Genomic DNA, 25,345 nt, shown 5'->3' with positions numbered 1-25,345 from the left:
GGGCAGAAGGAGCAACGAATGGGGTAGGGGATCCATTCGCGGTGATGTGGTTTCCCATGCAGCGTGGCTCAGTGGAGAGAGCACGGGCTTTGGAGTCAGAGGTCCCGGCTCTGCCAGTTGCCAGCTGTGTGACTTTGGGCAAGTCACTTCACTTCTCTGGGCCTCAGTTACCTCATCTGTCAAATGGGAATTAAAAACGTGAGCCCCCCGTGGGACAACCTGATCACCTTGTAACCTCCCCAGTGCTTAGAACAGTGCTTTCAATATGGTAAGGGCTTAATAAATGCCATCATTATTATTATTATGGGCCAGGAAAGAGGAGATAAGGCTGGGGGTCATGGCGGAGGAAGGAGGGCTGGTCAGCAGGCCGCCTCCAGAACTGCGGGCTCTGAGCAGGTGGAAGCGGGCAAAAGGCCACGATGACCACCACCGGCGTGTCGGCCCCCCCAGGGGAAGGTTGAGGGCAGCTCCCCCATGCCACAGGCCTGAGGGAACAGGGCATGGCCTCTCATTCGGCCTCTCCCGGGGGAGTGACAGGAAGAGGGGGCAGGGCATCGACAAGGAGTGATGTGGCCCAGGGTTGGGGTGTCCTGCTGTATTGTACCAAGCGCTTAGTACAGTACAGAAGCAGTGTGGCTCAGTGGAAAGAGCCCGGGCTTTGGAGTCAGAGGTCAGGGGTTCAAATCCCCGCTCTGCCACTTGTCAGCTGTGTGATTTTGGGCAAGTCACTTCTCGGGGCCTCAGTTCCCTCATCTGTAAAATGGGGATGAAGACGGTGAGCCCCCCGTGGGACAACCTGATCACCTTGTAATGTCCCCAGCACTTAGAACAGTGCTTTGCACATAGTAAGCGCTTAATAAATGCCATCATTATTATTATTATTATTACAGTGCTCTGCACACAGTAAGCACTGAATAAATACGACCGGATGAATGAATGCAGTGGCGGAGACAAGGGATGACGGCTTGACAGGGAATGTGTCTGTTGTGTGGTATTCTCAAGCGCTCAGTACAGTGCTCTGCACACAGCAAGCACTCAAATACAATCAGCTGGCTGAGGAAGGGGGGCTTGCACAGGGGTCCCCTTGCATGCGATGGTGGGGGGACGAGGAGTGACGGGGCTGAACGTGGGGTCCCCTTGGTGATGGGAGGGGAAGGGACACAAGGAGTGACTCGGCTTAGGGAGGGCAGACCCGCGTGCAGGGTTCCTCTATATGCGGCTTGGGGGTGACGAGCTGAGCCCGCGGGGTCCCGCTATCCAGGGGAGGAGAGGAGGGGGACGGGAGGGAGGAAGGATGTTCTGAAAGAATGAAAGACGAGGCGAACCGGTCTTGGGGACCTCAGGGGGCCCTGGCACCTTTATAAATAACTGTACACGTGGGGCCTGCCAGGGGAGCCGTTGCCCGGACCCCGGCCTCTGGGACCTCGGGCCGGCCAGAAGGGTCCGCCGGGGTCGCCAGCCGGGGACCGGAAAGAGCGATGGGGCCGAGCCGAGCCGGGCCGGTCCTGACCGGGCGTGCGTCACTTCACCCGCGGGCCTCCTGCAACGGAGAGAGGAAGAGGGCCGGTCACAGCCGGCCACGTAAAGGCCATCAAAAAGCCACCGGCACCGGGGAAGAAGAGGAAGCAGGGCCCAGTGTGCAGCTCTACCCCAACTTTCCGACACCACAGCCCACTACGATGACAGAATCCTCTAGACTTTAGGCTCGTTGCGGGCAGGAACTGTGTCTTTTTATCATCATCATCATCAATCGTATTTATTGAGCACTTACTGTGTGCAGAGCACTTGGGAAGTACAAGTTGGCAACATATAGAGACAGTCCCTACAGTGGGCTCACAGTCTATTGTATTGTACTCTCCTAAGCGCTTAGTAAAGTGCTCTGCACACAGTAAACGCTCCATAAATATGATTGACTGACACAGTCCTCCTATCCCCCCACCAGGTCCAGCATGAAGCTCATAGCCCTGCCCTGCGTCCCTCACTTTTTTTTTAAAGGTATTAAGCGATTACTACGTGCCAGGCGTTGTACTAAGCACTGAGGTAGATACAAGCTAATCAGGTAGGACTCAGTCCTTGCCCCACTTGGGGATCACAGTCTTATTCCCCATTTTGCAGATAAATGATAGTAATAGTGGTATTTAGAGGCTTACTATGTGCCAGGTACTGTACTAAGCGCCTGGATGGATATCAGCAAATCGAGTGCACTCTGCACACAGTAAGCGCTCAATAAATAGGATTGATTGATTGATTGAGTTGGACACAGTCCCTGTCCCATGGGGGGGCTCAGCATGGTGTAGCGGATAGAGCATGGGCCTATGAGTCAGAAGGTCATGGGTTCTAATCCCAGCTCCGCCACTTGTCTGCTGGGTGGCCTTGGGAAAGTCACTTAACTTTTCTGTGCCTCAGTTCCCTCATCTGTAAAATGGAGATTATGACTGTGAGCCCCACCATGCAGGTCAGAGACCGTGTCCAACCCCATTTGCTTGTATCCACCCCAGAGCTTAGTACAGTGCCTGGCACTTAGTAAGTGCTTACAAATACCATAATATTATTCTTATTATCATTCCCCATTTTACAAATGAGGTAACGGGCACAGAGAAGTTAAGTGACTTACCCAAGGTCACACAGCAGACAAGTGGCGGAGCCAAAATTAGAACCCAGGTCCTTCTAACTTCCAGGACTGTGCTCCACACACTTGGCCATGCCAGTTGTACCCAGTGCCCGCCCTCCTCCCCTCCCCTCCGCCCAGCACCCACCTTCATCCCCTCACCTCTGCCAGTTGCAGTGACGGGCTCGTTCACGTAATCCGGCTCACTGGAGTCATCGCCCGGACTCCCTGCGTGGGGGGCAGGAGGCACCGCGTTCAGGGAGGGGGCCTAAGACCCCTCCCACCACAGGACAAGCGCTTAGTACAGTGCTCTGCACACAGTAAGCGCTCAATAAATATGATTGATGATGACAGCCTGTCCTTCCCCCCAGGCCCAGCCCAGACTGGATATTTCTGCTCCGAACCAGGCACGGGGAGGGGGTGGTGAGGCAAACCGGAGGGAGCTCGGGCTGGTATTGGGGTCTCGGGCACCCCCGCTGATTCCCCCCACCCCTCAACCATGGCATGGTGTGTTTGAGGGTAGCCCCTTCTCCCCTCACTCCTCCCAAGGCCATTGGCACGTCCCCGAGCCACAGTACACACCAGAAGTCTCTCTGGGCAACACGTTCTGATAGTCGTCCAAGTCCTCCAAGCCTGAGGGGAAGGAAGAGAGGCCCTGTCACCCCCTTCCCACCCACCCACCCACCCAGTTTCCGGGCCACTTGCCCCCTGCCAACTGGGTAGTCTCAGCAACTCACCAAGGCAGCAGCGATACCTCAAAAATCTCCAGTGGCTACCAATCAATCTGCGCATCAGGCAGAAACTCCTCACCCTGGGCTTCAAGGCTGTCCATCCCCTCACCCCCTCCTACCTCACCTCCCTTCTCTCCTTCTCCAGCCCAGCCCGCACTCCCCGCTCCTCTGCCGCTAATCTCGTCCCCGTGCCTCGTTCTCGCCCGTCACGCCATCGACCCCCGGCCCACGTCATCCCCCGGGCCTGGAATACCCCCAATCCCTCTGCCCATCCACCAAGCTAGCTCTCTTCCTCCCTTCAAGGCCCTACTGAGAACTCACCTCCTCCAGGAGGCCTTCCCACACTGAGCCCCTTCCTTCCTCTCCCCCTCGTCCCCCTCTCCATCCCCCTCATTTTACCTCCTTCCCTTCCCCACAGCACCTGTATATATGTATATATGTTTCTACATATTTATTACTCTATTTATTTTACTTGTACATATCTATTCTATTTATTTTATTTTGTTAGTATGTTTGGTTTTGTTCTCTGTCTCCCCCTTTTAGACTGTGAGCCCACTGTTGGGTAGGGACTGTCTCTATATGCTGCCATCTTGTACTTCCCAAGCGCTTAGTCCAGTGCTCTGCACACAGTAAGCGCTCAATAAATACGATTGATTGATCGATTGACAATCCCAATGGCCTCCCCTGATTAGGCCCTTATTTCCTCTCTCCCGACTCTCTCCTGCCTCACCCTTATCCTTGAATTTGCAGGCTTTAGTCACCCCTTCCTCAGCCCCATACTACTGAGGTACATAGCCATCATTTATTGGTCTACATTCATGTCTGTCCCCCTCTACACTATAAGCTCGTTGTGGGCAGGGAACGTGTCTACCAACTCTGTTATACTGTACTCTTCCCAACGCTCAGTGCAGTGCTGAAAGCGCTCAATAAATACAATTGATGGATGATGGCATAGGCTCAGCATGGGCTAGGTGCCAAGCACTAGATTGCAAGCCCCATGCAGGGCCGGGATTGTGTCCAACCTAATTAACCTGTATCTACCCCAGTGCTTAGATAAGCTCTTAGTACAGTGCTCTGCACACAGTAAGCGCTCAATAAATACGATTGATTGATTGATTGTTGGGCACACAGTAAGCATTTAATACCAAAAACTCCTCACATTTTGCTTTAAAGCCCTCCATCACCTTGTCCCCTCCTACATCCTGCGCTAGAAGCAGTGTGGCTTAGTGGAAAAAGCCCGGCCTTAGGAGTCAGGTTATGGGTTCTAATCCCAGCTCCGCCACTTGTCAGCTGTGTGACTTTGGGCAAGTCACTTAACTTCCCTGGGCCTCAGTTCCCTCATCTGGAAAATAGGGATTAAGACTGTGAGCCCCCCGTGGGACAACCTGATCACCTTGTAACCTCCCCAGCACTTAGAACAGTGCTTTGTACATAGTAAGCGCTTAATAAATGCCATCATTATTATATATCTGTAATTTTATTTATTTGTATTGTCTGTCTCCCCACCTCTAGACTGTGAGCTCGTTGTGGGCAGGGATTGTGTCTGTTTCTTGTTGTATTGTTCTTCCCCAAGCACTTAGTACAGTGCTGTACACACTGTACACAAATACGATTGAATCAATCAATCAATTGTATTTATTGAGCGCTTACTGTGTGCAGAGCACTGTACTAAGCGCTTGGGAAGTACAAGTTGGCAACATATAGAGACAGTCCCTACCCAACAGTGGGCTCACGGTCTAAAAGGAGGAGACAGAGAACAAAACCAAACATACTAACAAAATAAAATAGAATAGATATGTACAAGTAAAATAAATAGAGTAATAAATGTGTAAACATATATACATATATACAGGTGCTGTGGGGAAGGGAAGGAGGTAAGATGAGGGGGATGGAGAGGGGGACAAGGGGGAGAGGAAGGAAGGGGCTCAGTCTGGGAAGGCCTCCTGGAGGAGGTGAGCTCTCAGTAGGGCCTTGAAGGGAGGAATGAATGGATTGAATTAAATAATAAATGATTTTTTTTAAAAAAAAAGCACCATGCTGAGCGCTGGGTATTTGCAGGAGAATCAGACAGGATACCAACCCTCTGCCACAGGGCTCACAGTTCATCAGTCGACCAGTGGTATTTATTGAGCACTTACAGTGTGTGCAGAGCACTGGACTAAGCACTTGGGAGAGTCCAATTTAATAGAGTCGGAAGACGATCCCCGCCCACAACGAGCAGGGAGAGCAGTTATCTTCTCCCCATTTTCCAGATGAGAAGACTGAATAATAATAATAATAATAATAATGGCATTTGTTAAGCGCTTACTATGTGCCAAGTACTGTTCTAAGAGCTGGGGGTGGGGAGGAATACAAGATGAGCAGGTTGTCCCACCTGGGGCTCACAGGCTTCATCCCCATTTTCCAGATGAGGGAACTGAGGCCCAGAGAAGTGAAGTGACTTGCCCCAAGTCACCCAGCTGACAGGTGGCGGAGCCGGGATTAGAACCCATGGCTCCCAAGCCCGGGCTCTTTCCACTGAGCCACGCTGCTTCTCTTCTCAGGTATGCATATATACCTGTATATATGTATATATGTTTGTACATATTTATTACTCTATTTATTTATTTATTTTACTTGTACATATCTATTCTATTTATTTTATTTTGTTAATATGTTTGGTTTTGTTCTCTGTCTCCCCCTTCTAGACTGTGAGCCCACTGTTGGGTAGGGACCGTCTCTATATGTTGCCAACTTGTACTTCCCAAGCGTTTAGTACAGTGCTCTGCACACAGTAAGCGCTCAATAAATATGATTGATTGATTGATTGATTCTCTTCTCTTTCCACTGAAGCCCAGAGTGGTTGAGTGCCTGGCCCTGCAGGCATCATGGGGTAATAATAATAATAATGTTGGTATTTGTTAAGCGCTTACTATGCGCAAACCATCATCATCAATCGTATTTATTGAGCGCTTACTGTGTGCAGAGCACTGTACTAAGTGCTTGGGAAGTACAAGTTGGCAACATATAGAGACAGTCCCTACCCAACAGTGGGGTCACAGTCTAAACCACTGTTCTAAGCGCTGAGGTGGATACAAGGTACTCAGGTTGTCCCACGAGGGGCTCCCAGTCTTCATCCCCTTTTTCCAGATGAGGGAACCGAGGCCCAGAGAAGTGAAGTGGCTGGCCCCACGTCACCCAGCTGACAAGTGGCGGAGCCGGGATTTGAACCCACGACCTCGGACTCCAAAGCCCGGGCTCTTTCCGCTGAGCCACGCTGCTTCCCCAGGGCTCTTAGGTCCCAGCCCCCTCTCCCCCAGCGGCTTCTCTAAGGCCCAGCGAGAGATTCAGGCCCGGTGCTGTGGCTTAGCAGACTGTGGGCTCTCACCATCATCACCAAGTGGCAAATTGTTGCCAATTTGTACTTCCCAAGCGCTTAGTACAGTGCTCTGCACACAGTAAGCGCTCAATAAATACGATTGATGATGATGATGATGATCACCATCACCAGGTCTGGCCTCAGGCCGCCTCATCCACAGCAGGGGGAGGGTGGAAGGGGGGTTGCTATTTTTAATTCAGGTTCGACCCGCTGCCGTGGGCAGTGCCAGCACGTCCTCCCAGCCCAGGGGGTTGGTGGGGGCGGGGGGCACTAAAATCCAGAGATCCCGGGGGGCTCCGGGTCCACCCTCCCTTCAGCCTGGCCTGGACCGACTCCTCCGAGTCATCATCATCATCAATTGTATTTATTGAGCGCTTACTGTGTGCGGAGCACTGTACTAAGCGCTTGGGAAGTCCAAGTTGGCAACATATAGAGACAGCCCCTACCCAACAGTGGGCTCACAGTCCCTCCCCGGGGGCTCAACAGGGGCCTTACCCAAGTTTGAGCTTCTTCCCTGACAGATCAGAACGTTTTCATATGAGTTGGAATCGCCATCTTCATCTGCAGGGGAGAAAAAGAGGAAATTTCACCGGACCCGGGTTCTTGTGGGGGTGGGATGGGAAGCAGCGTGGCTCAGCGGAAAGAGCCCGGGCTTTGGAGTCAGAGGTCATCGGTTCAAATCCCGGCTCCGCCACTTAATAATAATAATAATGTTGGTATTTGTTAAGTGTTTACTATGTGCAAAGCACTGTTCTAAGCGCTGGGGTAGATACAAGTTGATCAGGTTGTCCCATGTGAGGCTCACAGTCTTAATCCCCATTTTACAGATAGGGTAACTGAGGCACAGAGAAGTGAAGTGACTTGCCCAAAGTCACACAGCTGACAATTGGCAGAGCCGGGGTTTGAACCCATGACCTCTGACTCCAAAGCCCGGGCTCTTTCCACTGAGCCGCGCTGCTTCTCACACACTTGTCAGCTGTGTGACTCTAGGCAAGTCACTTCACTTCTCTGGGCCTCAGTTCCCTCATCTGTCAAATGGGGATTAAGACTGTGAGCCCCCCATGGGGCAACCTGATCACCTTGTAAACTCCCCAGCGCTTAGAACAGTGCTTTGCACATAGTAAGCGCTTAATAAATGCCATCAAAAAAAAAAAACCCTCAGTTCCCAGCACCTCCACCTTCCTGGAACACTGGCTCGTCACCCCCTGGAGCTTTTAACTCTCAACACACCCTTGTAATAATAATAATAATAATGATATGATGTGCAAAGCACTATTCTAAGCGCTGGGGAGGTTACAAGGTACAAGGTGAACATGTTGCCCCATGGCGGGGGCTCACAGTTTTAATCCCCATTTTACAGATGAGGTAACTGAGACACAGAGAAGTGACTTGCCCCAAGTCACACAGCTGACAGTTGGTGGAGCAGGGACTTGAACCCATGACCCCTGACTCCAAAGCCCGTGCTCTTTCCACTGAGCCACGCACCCCAGGTATGAAACAAATGCCTCAACCTCCACCATTATTATTATTGTTATTATCAATAATAATAATAATGGTAGTCATTAAGCGCTTACTGTTTGCCAAACACCGTTCTAAGCACTGGGGTAGATACAGGTTAATCAGGTTGAACAGAGTCCCTGTCCTACATGGGGCTCATAGTCTTAATTCCCCAAAAGCTGTGCGACTTTGGGCAAGTCACTTCACTTCTCTGAGCCTCAGTTCCCTCATCTGTAAAAATGGGGATGAAGGCTGTGAGCCCCACGTGGGACAACCTGTTCACCCTGTACCCTTCCCAGCGCTTAGAACAGTGCTTTGCACATAGTAAGAGCTTAACAAATGCCATCATCAAGCGCTCAGTACAGTGCTCTGCACACAGTAAGTGCTCAATACATACAATTGAATGAATAATTCCCACATAACAGATGAGGGAACTGGAGAAGTGACTTACCCAAGGCCACACATCAGACAAGTGGCGGATTCGGATTAGAACCCAGGTCCTCCTTGATTCCCAGGCTCTAGCCATTAAGCTAGACGATTGATTGATTGATTGATTGCTCACTAGCCAAACTGCTACCCTCCCCGGACAAGGGGGTCAGTGGCTGCCCTGATCTCCTTTATCGGCCCTGTCCCTCTCTCCTCTGAGATGCCCCCCCTTGCCCCGGCCCCTCAATCAATCAATCAATCAATCGTATTTATTGATTTATTTGCCAGCCCTCCCCAGCGGGCTGGCAGCGGGCAGGGTCTTCCCCCAGATTGGGAAGTGGGGAATTGGCAAATTTGAGGTTTTAGGTCCTAGACCCCAGGGGCAGGGGTCCTGGCTACCTCCCGCCACCTTTCTGGCCGACACCTTAAGAGAAGCAGTGTGGCTCAGTGGAAAGAGCCCGGGCTTTGGAGTCGGTGGTCATGGGTTCAAATCCCGGCTCCGCCAACTGTCAGTTGGGTGACCTTGGGCAAGTCACTTAACTTCTCTGGGCCTCAGTTACCTCATCTATAAAATGGGGATTGACTGTGAGCCCCCCGCGTGGGACAACCTGATCACCTTGTATCCCCGCAGTGCTTAGAACAGTGCTTTGCACATAGTAAGTGCTTAATAAATGCCATTATTATTATTATTATTATTATTATTATTATTATTATTATTATTATGTGCGGACCATATGTTCCTCACGAGGCCAAGCCACAGGGGCCACCGCCAATCCGTCGGACCAGTGTCCGCCTCGCCTGTCATGGTGGAGATGAGGACCATGTGAGGGGAATCCTGCCCCAAGGCAGGAGGATGGGCGAGTTGATCTCTCACAGGGCCCCGAAATGAACAGAACTACCATTCCTCACATGGCTCAGTGGAAAGAGCCCGGGCTTTGGAGTCAGAGGTCATGGGTTCGAATCACAGCTCCACCACATATCTGCTGTGTGATCTTGGGCAAGTCACTAACTTCTCGGAGCCTCGGTTCTCTCATTTGTAAAATGGGGATGATGACTGTGAGCCCCACGCGGGACAACCTGATCACCTTGTATCCCCCCCAGCACTTAGAACAGTGCTTTGCACATAGTAAGCGCTTAACAAATGCCATCATTATTATTATTATTATTATTATCCCCCTGCCTCCGCACTTACCGGGTGGCGGCCGCTGGAACCCCTCGCAGTTGTAATAGTCCGAGGCGATTGGGTCCCTGCGGGGAGATGGGGGACATGGAGACCCTTTGGTGGCCGCGCTGGCCTCTGGGCAGCTTCGCCCAGCCTGGTGGAGGTCAGGACAGTCCCGGCCTCCTCCCTCTCCCGGCTCAGGGGGCCCACAATCACCCTCCTCCCCACTATGCTTCGACCATCTCCTTACCACCCCCTCCCACCACAGCTGTGGCCTCCTAGCCACCGGCCCCCAACCTGACTGGGCTGCAGGACAAGGGAAGTTGGAGAGGAATCAATGGGTGCCCGGTCAGCCTGGCCACCCTGCCCCCCGGCCTGGCAACGAGGACCAGGCTCTGAACCGGCTACACGTTGCCACCTTCACTTCCCCAAATCTCTTTCTCAGCAGCCCTTGCCCCTCCTCCCTTAACCCCCCATCACTCCTGAGCTAGCGCCTGGCAGGGGCAGGCTGGTTCGGGGCGGGGAGAGGCAGGGCACTGTTTCTAACTTCCCCACGGGTAAATGGAGGCGTGGAGAGGCCCAGAGACTCCCCCGAAGTCACCCAGCAAGCCAGCAGCCAAGCTGGGTCCCAGCTCTGCCACTTGTCAGCTGCCTGACTTTGGGCAAGTCACTTCACTTCTCTGGGCCTCAGCTCCCTCATCTGTGAAATGGGGATTAAGCCTGTGAGCTCCACGTGGGACAGCCTGATCACCTTGTATCTTCCCCAGCGCTTGGGACAGTGCTTTGCACATAGTGAACGCTTAGCAAATGCTATTATTATTATTATTAATTATTATCATTATTATTTTCCCTTAGGGATAGGGATGGAAGAATGAAGCAGCAGGGCCGCCTCTATGACTGTAAACCGACTCTAGGGTGGAAGATCGTTGTGACAGATGCCTCACTTCTTCTAGGCTGTGAGCCCACTGTTGGGTAGGGACCATCTCTATATGTTGCCAACTTGGACTTCCCAAGCACTTAGTACAGTGCTCTGCACACAGGAAGCGCTCAATAAATAGGACTGAATGAATGAATGAATGAACCCAGGTCTCTCCAGTAGGCCACACTGTGGCTAAGACCTGGGCTTTGTAAGGCCGCTCAGAGCACTGAGAATGCCCTCCCTGCCCCCCACACCCCAGGCACAGGGGCTCAGCCCAGTGCTCCTCCTCCTCTAGAAGCTCCCCCGCCCCAGAGGTGTGTGGCATGGAGCCAGAGGTCTACACTCTGAGCAAGAGCTGATCCCCGCTAAACTTCACACTTGGCAACAGCCTTGCAAATAAGCCCCAGAATTGTCCAGTCTGCGGGTGGGTTTTTTTTTTAAAAAAAACCCACGCACACACGAGTGTGCACACGCATGCCCAGACACACACCGACCTGCAGATGCACACACACCCCAGCGGAAGCCCCCTTAGCGGTAAAAAGAATGTCTTTTCCCACTCTTGCCCAGCACCACTGTTCCTGGGGATCCAAGTGGGTTCTGCAGCCCGAACCCCAGGCGAGGGGGCTCTGGCCAGGGTGGGGGGTGGGAGGAGGCCGCAGATCCGTGCCGCACCCCCCGGCCCAGTCCGGAGGCCGTGGCCAAGCTGCCAGCCGCAGGACAAACAGTGGTTTAGCCGTGTCTGGTGGGTGTGAGCCATTGCTGCCGGTTGTGTTACTTCGAACTCCGGCAACCTCAGATCTCTATCGTCGCCGGGCGACCCCGCTCTCGGTTTCCGGTCTCCGTGGCTCTCAGGACATCGGCTGGCTCGGAGCCAGGCGGTCAGGGCCTGGTGGCCAGCCCCCGTGCCCTCCTCCATCCCCAGGGACCACCCCAAAGGAGACCGACTGGGCACTCCTTCGGGCAGGCACCCCTTGATTGGCCCAGTTTGCCCATGGCCTGGCCACTGTCGCCCAGAGACGTATCATGGCGCTGCCTGCGGATGGAAGGAGCCCCACCCACGGGGCAGCGGGCCGGGGAGGGGTAGAGCCACAGGGCCTTTGTTGGGGAGGGAGAGGACAACTCACACGTAAGAAGCCTCCGATTCCCGTCCGGTCTCTGCAAGGACAGGTGTGTATGGTCAGTACAGGCCCCAGGCCCAGCCATACTCCCACCCTCTCCACCTCGGGGCCCGCCCGTAAAGGATTAATTTAGAAAGCCTGCTCAGAGAGCCCCAGGCAACCATGGGACGGAGAGGAGGATGTGGTGACGCCTCTTCTGAGGCTGGGAGACCCGGGGGGAGGTTCAGGACAGACACAAAATGGGGTGCGGGGGCTGGAGACGGTAAGCACTGTCCGGCCCAGGACACCAGCGGGGACGGTGGGGTTTCGTGCTGGGTTCTGGGGGGAGAGTCAGGGGTGTGGAATGGTCTGTGTTGGGCCACTGCGGGAGAGTCAGGGATGGAGAGGGGAGAGTCGGGGGTGTCGGACGGTCTGGGCTGGGTCGCTGGGGAGAGTCAGGGAGGGAGAGCGACACGGGAAGCACCATGGTCCAGTGGGAAGAGCACAGGCCTAGGGGTCAGGAAACTTGTGTTTTAACCCTGACTCTGCCCCTTGACTACTGTGGGATCTTGGGTGTCACTTAACCTCTCCATACCTCAGTTTCCTCAACTGTATCAAGGGGATTCTCCCTCCTACTAAGACTGTGAGCCCCATGTGGGACAGGGGCTGTGTCTAACCTAATGATCTTGTATCTCCCCCATTACTTAGGACAGTATTTGCCACATAACGAGCACTTAAATACCATTAAAAAAAATAGGGGAGGGTGAAGTTATGTTGCCAACTTGTACTTCCCAAGCGCTTAATACAGTGCTCTGCACACAGTAAGCGCTCAATAAATACGATTGATTGATTGATTGAAGGGTGTAGGATGAACTGCAGCGTGGCTCAGTGAAAAGAGCCCGGGCTTTGGAGTCAGAAGTCAGGGGTTCATATCCCCACTCCGCCAATTGTCAGCTGTGTGACTTTGGGCAAGTCACTTCACTTCTCTGTGCCTCAGTTCCCTCATCTGGAAAATGGGGATTAAGACCGTGAGCCCCATGTGGGACAACTTGATCACCTTGTAACCTCCCCAGTGCTTAGAACAGTGCTTTGCACATAGTAAGCACTTAATAAATGCCGTTATTATTATTATTATTATCTGTCACTATCCAGGAGGTGACTGTCAAGGAGGACAACCAGCCCACAGTCCCGCTCAGTGCCCTGGTGCCCCTGTTGGAAAGAGGCCCAAGCTGGGTCAGAGGGGGTGGCTGTGCCAAGATGGTGGGTCAGGGGAGACCCTGCCCCGGGCCTTCGCACCCAAGGACAAAAAGAGGTCACACACAGCCCAGACTCACTCTTCCTGAAGTTCTGGTACCTGGGTTCCACCGCATCTGTAAGCAAGCACAGGGGTGAGGGGCTGGGGGCTGGGGGGGAGCGAGGGGCTGCAGGGGTGGAAATTGCCCCCAATATCCTGCCCGCCTCGCCCAGTCCCCTACCCGCCACGCTAGGTCCTTTTCTCCAGAGTCCCGGCTCTTTGGCACCGACCAATGATGGGGTGAGGGAGGGAGGCGAAAGAAGAGGTTGGGGTTTAGGGGCCCGGTCCGATCTGGGGGGTCCTGAGGAACACCCACCCGGCCTCGGAGCCCCGGAAACCCCCCCCCCCCCCCCCTTCCCCACACAGCTGTCCCAGCCAAAGCAGAGACCGGCTCACTTCCTCAGTGAACCTAACCACAGACCCGACCGCCACCCGCTCGGGCCAGGGGACGCCCTGGAAGGGCCCCCACCCGAGCAACGGCTGCCCACTGCCACCCCCCTTAACTTCGGGGAGTGGGGGGAGGAAGAAGAGGGGGAGGGGGAGGAAGGGGAAAAAGGGAAGAGGAGGAGGAGGAGGAGACTGGGCTGCTCTCTGGCCCTCACCACAAGGCCCGGTGGACTCTGGCTCCATTTTCCCCACAGTTTAACCAGTCTCCCCCCGTCCCCTGCCAACCCTCTCATCCCTCTGCCCTTTCCTCTCCATCCAAACCGCTACCCTGCTTGTTCAAGCTCTCACCCTATCCTGTCTGGACTACTGCATCAGCCTTCTCTCTGATCTCCCATCCTCATGTCTCTCCCCACTTCAATCCATACTTCATGCTGCTGCCAGGATTGTCTTTGTCCAGAAATGCTCTGGGCATGTTACTCCCCTCCTCAAAAATCTCCAGTGGCTACCAATCAATCTGCGCATCAGGCAGAAACTCCTCACCCTGGGCTTCAAGGCTGTCCATCACCTCGCCCCCTCCTACCTCACCTCCCTTCTCTCCTTCTCCAGCCCAGCCCGCACCCTCCGCTCCTCTGCTGTTAATCTCCTCCCCGTCCCTCATTCTCGCCTGTCCCACCGTCGACCCCCGGCCCACGTCATCCCCCTGGCCTGGAATGCCCTCCCTCCCAACATCCGCCAAGCTGGCTCTCTTCCTCCCTTCAAGGCCCTGCTGAGAGCTCACCTCCTCCAGGAGGCCTTCCCACACTGAGCCCCCTCCTTCCTCTCCCCCTCGTCCCCCTCTCCATGCCCCCTGTCTTACCTCCTTCCCTTCCCCACAGCTCCTTTATATATGTACATTTGTTTGTACATATTTATTACTCTATTTATTTTACTTGTACATATCTGTTCTATTTATTTTATTTTGTTAATATGTTTGGTTTTGTTCTCTGTCTCCCCCTTCTAGACTGTGAGCCCGCTGTTGGGTAGGGACTGTCTCTATATGTTGCCAACTTGTACTTCCCAAGCACTTAGTACAGTGCTCTGCACACAGTAAGCGCTCAATAAATACGATTGATTGATTGATTGATCCCCTGTCCGCTGGCTCCTCTCCCCTAAGTCGCTCCATTCATTCATTCATTCATTCAATCGTATTTCTTGAGCGCTTACTGTGTGCTGAGCACTGTACTGAGCGCTTGGGAAGTCCAAGTTGGCAACATATAGAGATGGTCCCTACCCAACAGTGGGCTCACAGTTTAGATGGGGGAGAGAACAAAACAAAACATATTAACAAAATAAAATAAATAGAATAAATATGTACAAATAAAATAAATAGAGTAATAAATACATACAAACATATATACATATATACAGGTGCTGTGGGGAAGGGAAGGAGGTAAGGCGGGGGGGATGGAGAGGGGGAGGAGGAGGCTCTGTACACAGTAAGCGCTCAATAAATACGATTGATTGATTGATTGAAGGAGGGGGCTCCATCTGCCGTCTAGCCCAGCTCACATGCAAACCAATGTCCAACTGAAGTCCCACCTACTACTGTCTATCCCCGCCAGGCCTGGCACCGCGCCCTGCCCACAGCGGGTGCCCAGTACCACGCTCTGCACACAATGGACACCTAGATCATTGCTCTTCATATAATGGGCACCCAGCCCAGCGTTCTGCACACAGTGGGCACCCAGCACAGAGCTCTGATAATACTGGTGATGCAGATAAGCCCTGACTCCCAATAATAATAATAATGATGGCATTTGTTAAGCACTTACTATGTGCTTAGCACTGTTCTAAGCGCTGGAGGCGGGTACAAGGTGATCACGTCGCCCCACGTGGGGATCACAGTTTTAATCCCCATTTTCCAGATGAGGTAACTGAGGCCCAGAGAAGTGAAGTGATTTGCCCAAAGTCACACAGCTAAGTGGCAGAGCCGGGATTCGAACCCATGACCTCTCGCTCCAAAGCCCTTGCTCTTTCCACTGAGCCAATCACACAGCACTTCTGTACATGCCTGTAATTTATTTCTATTAATGTCTATCTCCCCCTCTAGACTGTAAGCTCGTTGAGGGCAAGGAATGCGTCTGTTTTTTGTTGTATTGTACTCTCCCCAAGCGCTTAGTACAGTACTCTGCCACTTGTCTGCTGGGGGTGACCTTAGGAAGTCACTTAACCTCTCTGCATCTCAGTGATCTCATCTGTAAAATGGGACAAGACTGAGAGCCCCACGTGGGACGGGGACTATGTCCGACCCGATTAGCTTCTATCTATTGAGCAGCGTGGCTCAGTGGAAAGAGCCCGGGCTTTGGAGTCAGAGGTCAGGGGTTCAAATCCCGGCTCCGCCAATTGTCAGCTGTGTGACTTTGGGCAAGTCACTTCACTCTCTGTGCCTCAATTCCCTCATCTGTAAAGTGGGGATTAAGACTGTAAGCCCCACGTGGGACAACCTGATCACCTTGTATCCCCCCGGCACTTAGAACAGTGTTTTGCACATAGTAAGCGCTTAACAAATACCATCATCATCATTATTATTACCCCAGGGCTTAGAACATAGTAAGTATGTTTGGTTTTGTTCTCTGTCTCCCCCTTTTAGACCGTGAGCCCGCTGTTGGGTAGGGACTGTCTCTATATGTTGCCAATTTGTACTTCCCAAGCGCTTAGCACAGTGCTCTGCACATAGTAAGCGCTCAATAAATACGATTGATGATGATGATGAAGTGCGTAAATAATAATAACAGTAATAATAATAATAATAAAGTAAGCACTCAATAAATACAATTGACTGACTCCACCTCCAAGGAGGAATGCTGCAGTTCAGATGGTGGCACCCTGGGAAGCCGTTAAGAGGGGTCACCCCCTGGGCCGATTGCAGGCTGGATTTGTGGGGGTCATAGACCCCCCCCTTCCCTCAGCTGGCCAGTTTCCCACACCCATCCCACCTCCCCCAGCTCCAGCAGACCCCCAAAAGATGCTCAGACTCACCCTTCACAGCAGAGACTGTGCACAGCTCCTCGCCTTTCCTGCAAAAGACAGCAGCCAATCTGACCCCGGGACTCAGCCCGGAGGATGGGGCCGGCCTTGATCGGGACAGACCGGGCCGGAATGGACCAGACCGGACCTGGCCTGGGAGTGGTGGGACCCTTGAACTTTAGGCGAGATTTAACCATCTCCGGCTGTCGGGGGCTGCCATGGGATTAGGGGGACGGGGGGCGGCAGACAGAGCAACAAGGCCAGGGGCCGGAGATGTGAGTTCTTGTTCCAGTTCTGGCCTGCTGGATGACCTGGGGCAAGTCCCTCTGCTTCCCTTGGCCTCGGTTTCTACATCCGTAAAATGGGGATTCACTGTCTTCCTCCCAGACAGGTTACAGTTGGGCAGACAGGGATGGGGAACGTATCTATTCTATTTATTTTATTAATATGTTTGGTTCTGTTCTCTGTCTCCCCCTTCTAGACTGTGAGCCCACTGTTGGGTAGGGACTGTCTCTGGATGTTGCCAACTTGTACTTCCCAAGCGCTTAGTACAGTGCTCTGCACACAGTAAGCGCTCAATAAATACGATTGATTGATTGATGGAAAGGAGAGGGGTCTGGGTGGTGGCCACGGCAGTGACTGGCGTTGGCAGGGGATAGGGGAAGGGTGGAGGGGGAGGAAGGTGGGCGGGGAAGGGGTGTCCCCCCTCAGCAGCCCATCCTACCTGTTCTCCGTGGGGATCTCCAGCCTGTCCATGAGCCCGGGCCTTAAAGCTGCCACTGCTTCAGGGGCCGGCCGGAGGGAGACAAGGGAGAGAGGGCGAGGTTATGAGAAATGAAAGGACGCAAGACGCTGGGGGAGCCGGCCCCGCTACCACCAGCCAGCCCTGGCTGGCTGGACACGGACAGACAGACCTCATGCGTGCCCGTGCCCCCCCCCCTCCCCCAACCAGGACAGCACCCTCAGGGTGCACGGACAGAAAGACCTTGCCCCTCCAGGACAGGCCTTTTGGCACATAGATCTCACTCTCCGGGACCCCCAACCCTGGCCCTGGACATTCCTGCTCCTTTGCTTCCCCGCTGGGCACACGGACAGACAGACTGACCTCAGCCCCCAAAGGACAGCCCCCTCAGCACACAGATAAACCTTGCCCCCTCGCCTCCGGGACAGCCCCCTCAGGACACAGACAGACAGATGAGCTATCTCACCTCCCCCGGCCAAGATAGCCCCCTCTGGACAGAGATAGACGGGCACACCTCACAGCCCCAGACCAGCCCTTTCAGGACGCGGACCGATAATAATCATGGTATTTATTAAGCGCTTACTATGCGCCAAGCACTGTTCTAAGCACTGGGGAGGTTACGAGGTGATCAGATTGTCCCATGGGGGGCTCACAGTCTTATTCCCCATTTTACAGATGAGGGAACTGAGGCACAGAGAAGCGAAGTGACTTGACCAAAGTCACACAGCTAAGTGGTGGAGGTCAGGATTAGAACCCATGACCTCTGACTCCAAAGCCCGGGATCTTTCCACTGAGCCACGCTGCTTCTCTAATAATAGACAGACCTCACCCCCCTCAGGCAGCTCCCTCGGCCTACAGACAGGCAGACCTCTCCCCTCCCTCAAAACAGCCCTCTCCTTGGCACTTGGGCATGCAGGGAGACCTCACCCCCTCCCACCCCCACCCAGGACAGCCCCCTTGGCAATCAGACAGACAGGCCCTGCCCCACCGCAGGGAGGAACTCAGGGGTGGCACGTATCTGCCTTGGTGACTTCGGCACGGTGGACACTGTCTGGGAGCCCCCCACCCCCCCCAAAACCTTCCCTCTGAGTGGATGGAGGGACCCAGCCTACGCACTGGAACAGGCTCGCATGACGGTGAAACTCTGGTGCTCCTCTCTCCTGCAACACACAAGGAGAGGCTACGTGACCCAGGGGAGGCAGGACAGCCCCGGCCTCCACCCGGCCTCCCTGCCTCCAGCCTCTCCTCTTCCCGGTCTATTCCACGGACGGCTGCTCCGATCATCTCCTCCCAACACCACCGAGGACCCTTGGACACCACAACCAGCTTGCCGGCTCCCCCAGATCACCGGTTTCTTCGGGACTTTGGCCGGAAGGTCTCCCCACAAAGCACACCCGCCAGGGCATAGCGTGTCCACCCTGGCATCACGTGCCGAGGCATTGGAAGGAACGGTCACGGGCTTGGCCAAGTTGTGAGTTTCAAATTATGATGTCTGGGGGTAACACGACCCCTGGATTAGGTGGGATCAGCGGTCAGGGCAGCCCACGGCCACACCCCAAGGGCCATCCATCAGTCCAGAGAATTACAGCCCGGAGGACTTCCCACAGTTGGCAGGGCAGGAGGCTTTGACCCAAGGGCTCCTGGAGGTCAGCCTATACTGCCTGGCTGAAGAGGTTCTAATCCTGACCGGGAGGATGAGGCTGGAGAGGTGGGGTGGGGGCCGGGTTTGGGTTGGAGAAGGAAATGAGAGGAGGATGCGGAAAGGTGATGCGAGAGTGCGTGAGAGCAACAGGGAGTGTGCGTGTGTGTGAAACGGGGTGCTCCGGCGGATACGCTCACCCGTGACGAATTCCCCTGCTCAAAGGTCTGGATGATTACCTTACTGGACCGTGGGAGGAATGGCTGGGGGCGGGCGGGGAAAGGTTGGCCAGGCCGGATGGCGGGGAGGTGTGCGTGGGGGCTTAATCACCTCATAGGGCAGGCAGCCTCCTGGGGGTGGAAACTTTAATTTTCCAACAACACAACACTGCTGCTCCCCTCCTGCCCACCCCTGCCCCGAGGGGGAGGGTCCCCATTGGAGCTGGAGGGGGCAAGTTCAGATCAAACAGCGGGAAGCACTTCTTCCCCACAGAGGGGTTGAGCAGGGGATGCGTCTCCCATGGAGCTGGAACACTGGCAGGGCCAGAGGGGTTTGGACAGAGTGTCTACGATGGATCACTGGAGGAGTCAGGGATGGAGAGGGGAGAGTCAAGGGTGTGGGATGGTCAGTGCTGGGTCACTGGTGGGGAGTCAAGAATGGAAGGGGAGAGGGAGGGGTGTGGGATGGTCCACGCTGGGGGAGAGTCAGGAGTGTGTAACGGTCCATCCCTAACCATGAGGGCGGGCGCCCTGAAGGGCAACCAGCACACGGTTCCTCCAAGAGTCCTGGTGCTGCTGTCGGAGACAGAGTCCCGGGCTGGACGGACTGTGGGGCTGAGCCAGGGGACTGATGTTCGTGATCTGGGGGTCTTGTGAGAGAAACAGACAGAGATAGAAAGAGAAAGACGTTATGGGCGTTAGAGGAAAGTTAGAGGTGTTAGAAGACTGGGCAGAATTTAGAGAGATCCACATGGTCCATGCTGGGTCACTGGGTTAGAGTCAGGGATGGAGAGAGGAGACTCAAGGGCACTGGGGGTGTTGGGTGGTCTGTGCTCGGTCACTGGAGGAGAGTCAGAGGTGTGTGGTGGCCCATGCTGGGTCACTGGGGGAGAGTTAACTATGTTGGATGGTCCATTCTGGGCTACTTGGGAGTGGCAGAGATGGAGAAGGGAGAGCCAAGGGTGGAGAGAGAGCTGGGTGGGGGCAAAGGATGGTGGTCCGTGCTGGATCGCAGGGGGAGAGTCAGGGATGTTGGCTGGTCCATCTCTGACAACAAGGTAGGGCATCCAGGAGGGCACCTGGACATAGGCCAGTGGCTGTGTTCCCTTCCTACATCACCCCAGGATCTGTGTCTCCTCCCCACCCCTGCAGGTGACCACAACAGGGAGGGGAGTAGAGGGATGGAAGGAGGCACGGTATCTCAGGGTGGAGAGGGTTTGTGAGGGGCTTCCAGATCCCAACATCCACCATTCAGGGGTCCCCACCCTCCCCCAACCCCTCCCGGGGGGACAGCTGGAACTTACAGAGTCCTCTGCTGATAAACTTTCTTTTGCTTGTTCTGACCTAAAGGAAAAACAGCAAGGTCGACCCCACCCCATCCTGGGACTCTGGGGAGGGGATTCTGCCCCCTCACCTCATCCCCCTGCCCTGCAAAGCGGGAATCTTTTCCCATTTTACAGAGGAGGAGGCTGAGGCTCAGTCACTCGCCCCAGGTTGCATAGACCGAGGTCTCTAGACTGTAATCTTATGGGCAGGGAACAAGTCAGCTCATAACTCTGTTATATGGGACTCTCCCAAGCGCTTAGTATATTGGCCTGGTCCGGATAGAGTAAGCTCCCGGTTAATATCGTGGACTGACTGAGGGATAGCAGCAGGCCAGGGCGGGTGCTGAGTTGGGGAGACCCAGGGGTCCGGACCCTTTCCCCCCAAGTCCGAGCACGGTGGGGAAGCTTAGGGGACCCCCCTCCCCGCCCCTGTGGATCAGTAAAGAGCTCCAGGACTTTGGGGGCTCACCCGGGCGGGAACAGCAGACACACAGGCCGGCCAGTGCACCGACCAACAGCAACGATGCCCCAGCCACCAGCAGCTCCGCGGGGGACATTTCTCCCCGACGTCCGTCCGGCGGGCCGGCCTGCAACCGGGCGGGGGTGAGCCGGGGCCCAGCCGGGGCCCAGCCTGGAGCCTTCCCGCCGAGACCCGCCTTGGTCTCCTCCTCTGGGAAATGGGGCTGCGGGGCGGGGGACGAGGGGGGGAACCTGAGCAGATGTGAACCGGGTTTTCAGTTCCCAGCGAGAAACCCGCAGTCAGCGAGTTCTGGGGGGGTGGGGGGTGGGGGCGGTGCTGGAAGGAGGGGGCCGAAGGGGGGTGAAAACGAGGGGGAAGGAGGAGGTGGGGGGAGGGCTGGGCTGCAGGCTGGCTAGCACCAGTCCTGTTTCGGTCTCCGCCTCCATGTGACCTTTGTCAGATCAGCCCAAGGCAGCAACCCCTTCCCCTCAACCACATCACCACATCCCCGCTGCCCCTGGGGTCCCTGGGGGGGGTGGGGGAGCGGCAGGAGGATCACACTTTGCCCCATCCAGGCCTGCTCTTGCCCCATCCCGACTGGATCTCCCCTTCCCCACCTCACTGGCCACTGCGGCTCGAGGACCCCCTTCGAAGCCCTACTGAAGGCCCATCTAGAGGCCTTCCCCAAGCCCTCCTTTTCTCCCTCATCCTTTTGCATCATCTTGACTTGCTCCCTTTATTCATCCCCCCTTCCAGACTCACACCACTTCTGTACAAATCTGCCCTTTATTTTCTTAGAGTCGTGTCTGTCTCCCCCATTAGACTGTGAGCTCATTGTGGGTTGCTGTATTGTACCCTGTCAAGCTCTTAGTAAAGTGCTCTGCACACAGAAAGCGCTCAATAAATACTACTGGGGGCTCACAGTCCTCTAGACTGTGAGCCCACTGTTGGGTAGGGACTGTCTCTATATGTTGCCAACTTGTACTTCCCAAGCACTTAGTACCGTGCTCTGCACACAGTAAGCACTCAATAAATACGATTGATTGATTGATTGATTGACCCCCGAGCCTGGTCCCATTTCTGACGGCCCCCAGAGAGGCCATGCCAGAGGGGCCATCCCAAGTTGAACGAGCCCCTTGGCACCGGACCACTCATTCATTTATTCAATCGTATTTATTGAGCACTTACTGTGTGCACAGCACTGTACTAAGCACTTGGGAAGTACAAGTTGGCAACATATAGAGATGGTCCCTACCTAACAACGGGCTCACAGTCTAGAAGGCGGAGACAGACAACAAAACAAAACGTGTGGACGGGTGCCAAGTCATCAGAATAAATAGAAATAAAACTAGATGCACATCATTAACAAAATAAATAGAATAGTAAATATCTACAAGTAAAATAGAGTAATAAATTTGTACAGGGAAGCTAAGGAGTTCAGTCTTGGACATATTGAGTTTTAGATGGTGGGCAGACATCCAGATGGAGATGTCCTGAAGGCAGAAGGAGACACGAGCCTGGAGGGAGGGAGAGAGAGCAAGGGCAGAGATGGAGATTTGGGTGTCATCAGCGGAGAGGTGATAGTTGAAGCCGTGGGAGCGAATGAGTTCACCAAGGGAGTGAGTGTAGATAGAGAAGAGAAGGGGACCAAGAACTGATACTTGAGGAACCCCTACAAGTAAGGGGATGGGGGGGCCGGGGGGAGCCCGCAAAGGAGGCTGAGAATGAACAGCCGGAGAGATGAGGAGAACCAGGAGAGGACGGAGTCTGTGAAGCCAAGGTTGGATAGTGTTTTGAGGAGAAAGGGGTGGTCCACAGTGTCGAAGGCAGCTGAAAGGTCGAGGAGGATTAGGATAGAGCAGGAGCCATTGGATTTGGCAAGCAGGAGGTCACTGGTGACTCGAGAGGGCAGTTTCGGTGGAATGTAGGGGATGGAAGCCAGATTGGAAGGGGTCGAGGAGAGAGTTGGCATTGAGGAATTCGAGGCAGCGGGTGTAGATGACTCATTCAAGGAGTTTGGAAAGGAATGGTAGGAGGGAGATAGGGCGATATGGGGTTGAGAGGGTCTTTTTAGGATGGGGGAGACGTGGGCATGTTTGAAGGCAGAGGGGAAGGAACCAGTGGAGAGTGAGCGGTTGAAGATGGAAGTTAAGGAGGGGAGGAGGGAAGGGGCGAGACTCCCGACCCGGCCCTGCCATGGCCCCAAAACCCAAACCTGCCGAGACCCTCAACTCAACCCTGCCTGCCACGGCCTCTGACCCAGTCCCGCCAAGGCCTCCAACTCAACCCGGCCCTGCCTCAGCCCCTGACCCAACCTGGCCTGCCATGGCCCCCGACCCGGCCACAGCCCCGGATCCCACCCTGCCAAGGCCCCCGACCCGGCCACGGCATCCAGCCCGGCCCAAGTCCCGGACAAGACCCTGCCACGGCCCCCACGGACTTCAGTCCGCTCTCCTCCAATTCCACCCTAGGAAAAGCAGGTCCCCGTCTGGCTGGGCAGATCAGAGCCCAGGTTCCAAGGGAACCCCCTGGCAGACCTAAATCGCTCTGGCTGCAAGGCTCCGGGAGCCCATCACCCTTTGGGACAGGATCCTGTGTCCACCGGCTTCTGGACCCCTCCGCTGTGGTCAGGTGTGCTGGGCCGGGGCCACCGGGCAGAGTTTTGCTGGAGGGTTGGGGTGATGATTGGGGGGGAGTCCAGGGTCCAGGGGGGCTGCTGGGAGCTTTTCAACCTCAAGTTTGATAGTGGCCGACCTCGGCTGGGGCTAAATACAAGACCAAACACGGGACCCAGAGCTTCCTGTTGCTGAAAACCGCAGGACCTCTGCTCCAAACCCCCAGATTGCCGCCTCTGCCTCGTCAAACTGCCCTCCACACTCCCAGACTTTTCCACTGGGTCCCCCAATCCCACATACCGCTTCCCCCAATTCCATTCCCTGCCCCCCGGGAGTGGTACCCGGGGCTCGGAAGCCAGTTTGCAGAACTGCCCAAACAAAACCCTGTTTCCCATGACTCCCCCATGTGTCTCTCCCCCTGCCCTCACGTGCCTTTTCTCCCGAAATGGGTTTGGGAGGGAAGCAGCGGTGAGGATGTCTCCTGCAAGGGATTGGGGGAGAGTCGGGGGCCCTGGAGGCTGTGGGGAGGGTTGAGGGGCCCGGGCCCCAGCCCAGATTTGGCGGGCGTTGGCCCGTCAGCCATTGCTGCCAGCGGAAATGACCGGGATGTCGTAGGGGAGCCAGACTCACCCCGGATCCCGCGTACCTGGTCCCTCTCCCGCAGCGGGGCGGGGGTCACTCCGGCCTCCCCATCCTGCTCCAACCTGCTCAGCCGGGCCCGTCACCGCCGCCACGGGCCGGAGGAGGTGGAGGGCGGAGGGCAGGCGGGCGAGGACCCTGCTTCCTGTCACCTCTGAATCACTCCCCTCACACATCCGGCTGGATGGGATCCCACAGCTGAACACACGGTCACACAGACAGTTGCACAGGGAGACAGTCAGAGAATCAGAGAGACAGAGACAACAGGGACACAGTCAGGGAATCAGAGACACAGGGACAAAGAGATGCACAGGTACCAGGAGATAATCCTAACTGTGCCCCGCTCTCGCCCGTCCTGCCGTCAACCCCCGGCCCACGTCATCCCCCTGGCCTGGAATGCCCTCCCTCCGCACATCCGCCAAGCTAGCTCTCTTCCTCCCTTCAAAGCCCTACTGAGAGCTCACCTCCTCCAGGTAGCCTTCCCACAGAGCCCCCTTCTTCCTAACCCCTTCCCCATCCCCCCCGCCCTACCTCCTTCCCTTCCTCACAGCACCTGTATATATGTTTGTATGGATTTATTACTCTATTTTATTTGTACATATTTATTCTATTTATTTAATCTTGTTAATATGTTTTGTTTTGTTGTCTGCCTCCCCCTTCTAGACTGTGAGCCCGCTGTTGGGTAGGGACCGTCTCTAGATGTTGCCAGCTTGTACTTCCCAAGCGCTTAGTACAGTGCTCTGCACACAGTAAGTGCTCAATACGATTGAATGAATAGTCAGCCGGACACAGAGACACGAGACAGTCAGAGAATCAGAGACCCTGAGAAACCAGGTGTCTGAAAATCAGTCAGAGACCCATGGAGACGGGGAATCCGACAGACACAGAAACACAAGAAGGCAGGGGCAGAGAATCAGAGAGACAGAAAGACAATCCGAGACACACCCCACCATACACAAGCCTCCAGGCAGGGAGGGAGAGTCCCCTTTCCCCCCAGAGCAGGGGCAGCTTCGGGACCGCCACTGAACCCAGGGGTCCCGGCCTATCCCGGGAAAGCTTCTAGGTCTGTGCGCGAGGATGGCGGGAAAGCGTGGGGAGGAAATTCGCACGGTCGGGAAACGAATCGGCAGTTCTGCTTTCCTGGAGGAAAGCCCTGGGTGATTCCCAGAGGGAGCCGGTCCGGCCCGGTCCGGATGGCGAGCTCTCCGGCCTTCCCTTGGGA

General features: G+C 55.0%; 1 protein-coding gene across 1 annotated transcript; it reads right to left on the bottom strand.

Moving 5' to 3' along the window:
• Nucleotides 1-1,336: 1,336 nt before the first annotated feature.
• On the bottom strand, nt 1,337-24,197 carry LAT2 (linker for activation of T cells family member 2). The gene is made up of 14 exons (XM_038759570.1): nt 24,131-24,197; nt 20,879-20,996; nt 20,389-20,428; nt 19,600-19,734; nt 18,344-18,387; nt 17,210-17,267; nt 16,498-16,535; nt 13,133-13,168; nt 11,826-11,856; nt 9,813-9,868; nt 7,193-7,258; nt 3,191-3,241; nt 2,771-2,836; nt 1,337-1,540 (listed from the first exon to the last, which is right to left on the bottom strand). Exons 2-14 carry the CDS (start codon nt 20,964-20,966, stop codon nt 1,521-1,523), a joined length of 729 nt encoding a protein of 242 aa, XP_038615498.1. The 5' UTR covers nt 20,967-20,996; nt 24,131-24,197; the 3' UTR covers nt 1,337-1,520.
• Nucleotides 24,198-25,345: the final 1,148 nt, after the last annotated feature.

This window comes from Tachyglossus aculeatus, chromosome 17, assembly GCF_015852505.1.
Source record: "Tachyglossus aculeatus isolate mTacAcu1 chromosome 17, mTacAcu1.pri, whole genome shotgun sequence".
Classification (NCBI taxonomy): domain Eukaryota; kingdom Metazoa; phylum Chordata; class Mammalia; order Monotremata; family Tachyglossidae; genus Tachyglossus; species Tachyglossus aculeatus.
Note: the sequence above shows the minus strand (reverse complement) of the source record. Positions and strands in the feature narration are given on the sequence as shown.

Excerpts from the sequence above, each read along its gene's own strand:
- LAT2 (XM_038759570.1), bottom strand. The coding sequence starts at position 20,966 with ATGTCCCCCGCGGAGCTGCTGGTGGCTGGGGCATCGTTGCTGTTGGTC. Across the intron at positions 16,536-17,209 it reads GAGATCCCCACGGAGAACAG|GAAAGGCGAGGAGCTGTGCA; the intron begins GTAGGATGGGCT and ends TGTCTTTTGCAG. Across the intron at positions 7,259-9,812 it reads GTTCCAGCGGCCGCCACCCG|ATGAAGATGGCGATTCCAAC; the intron begins GTAAGTGCGGAG and ends TCTCCCCTGCAG.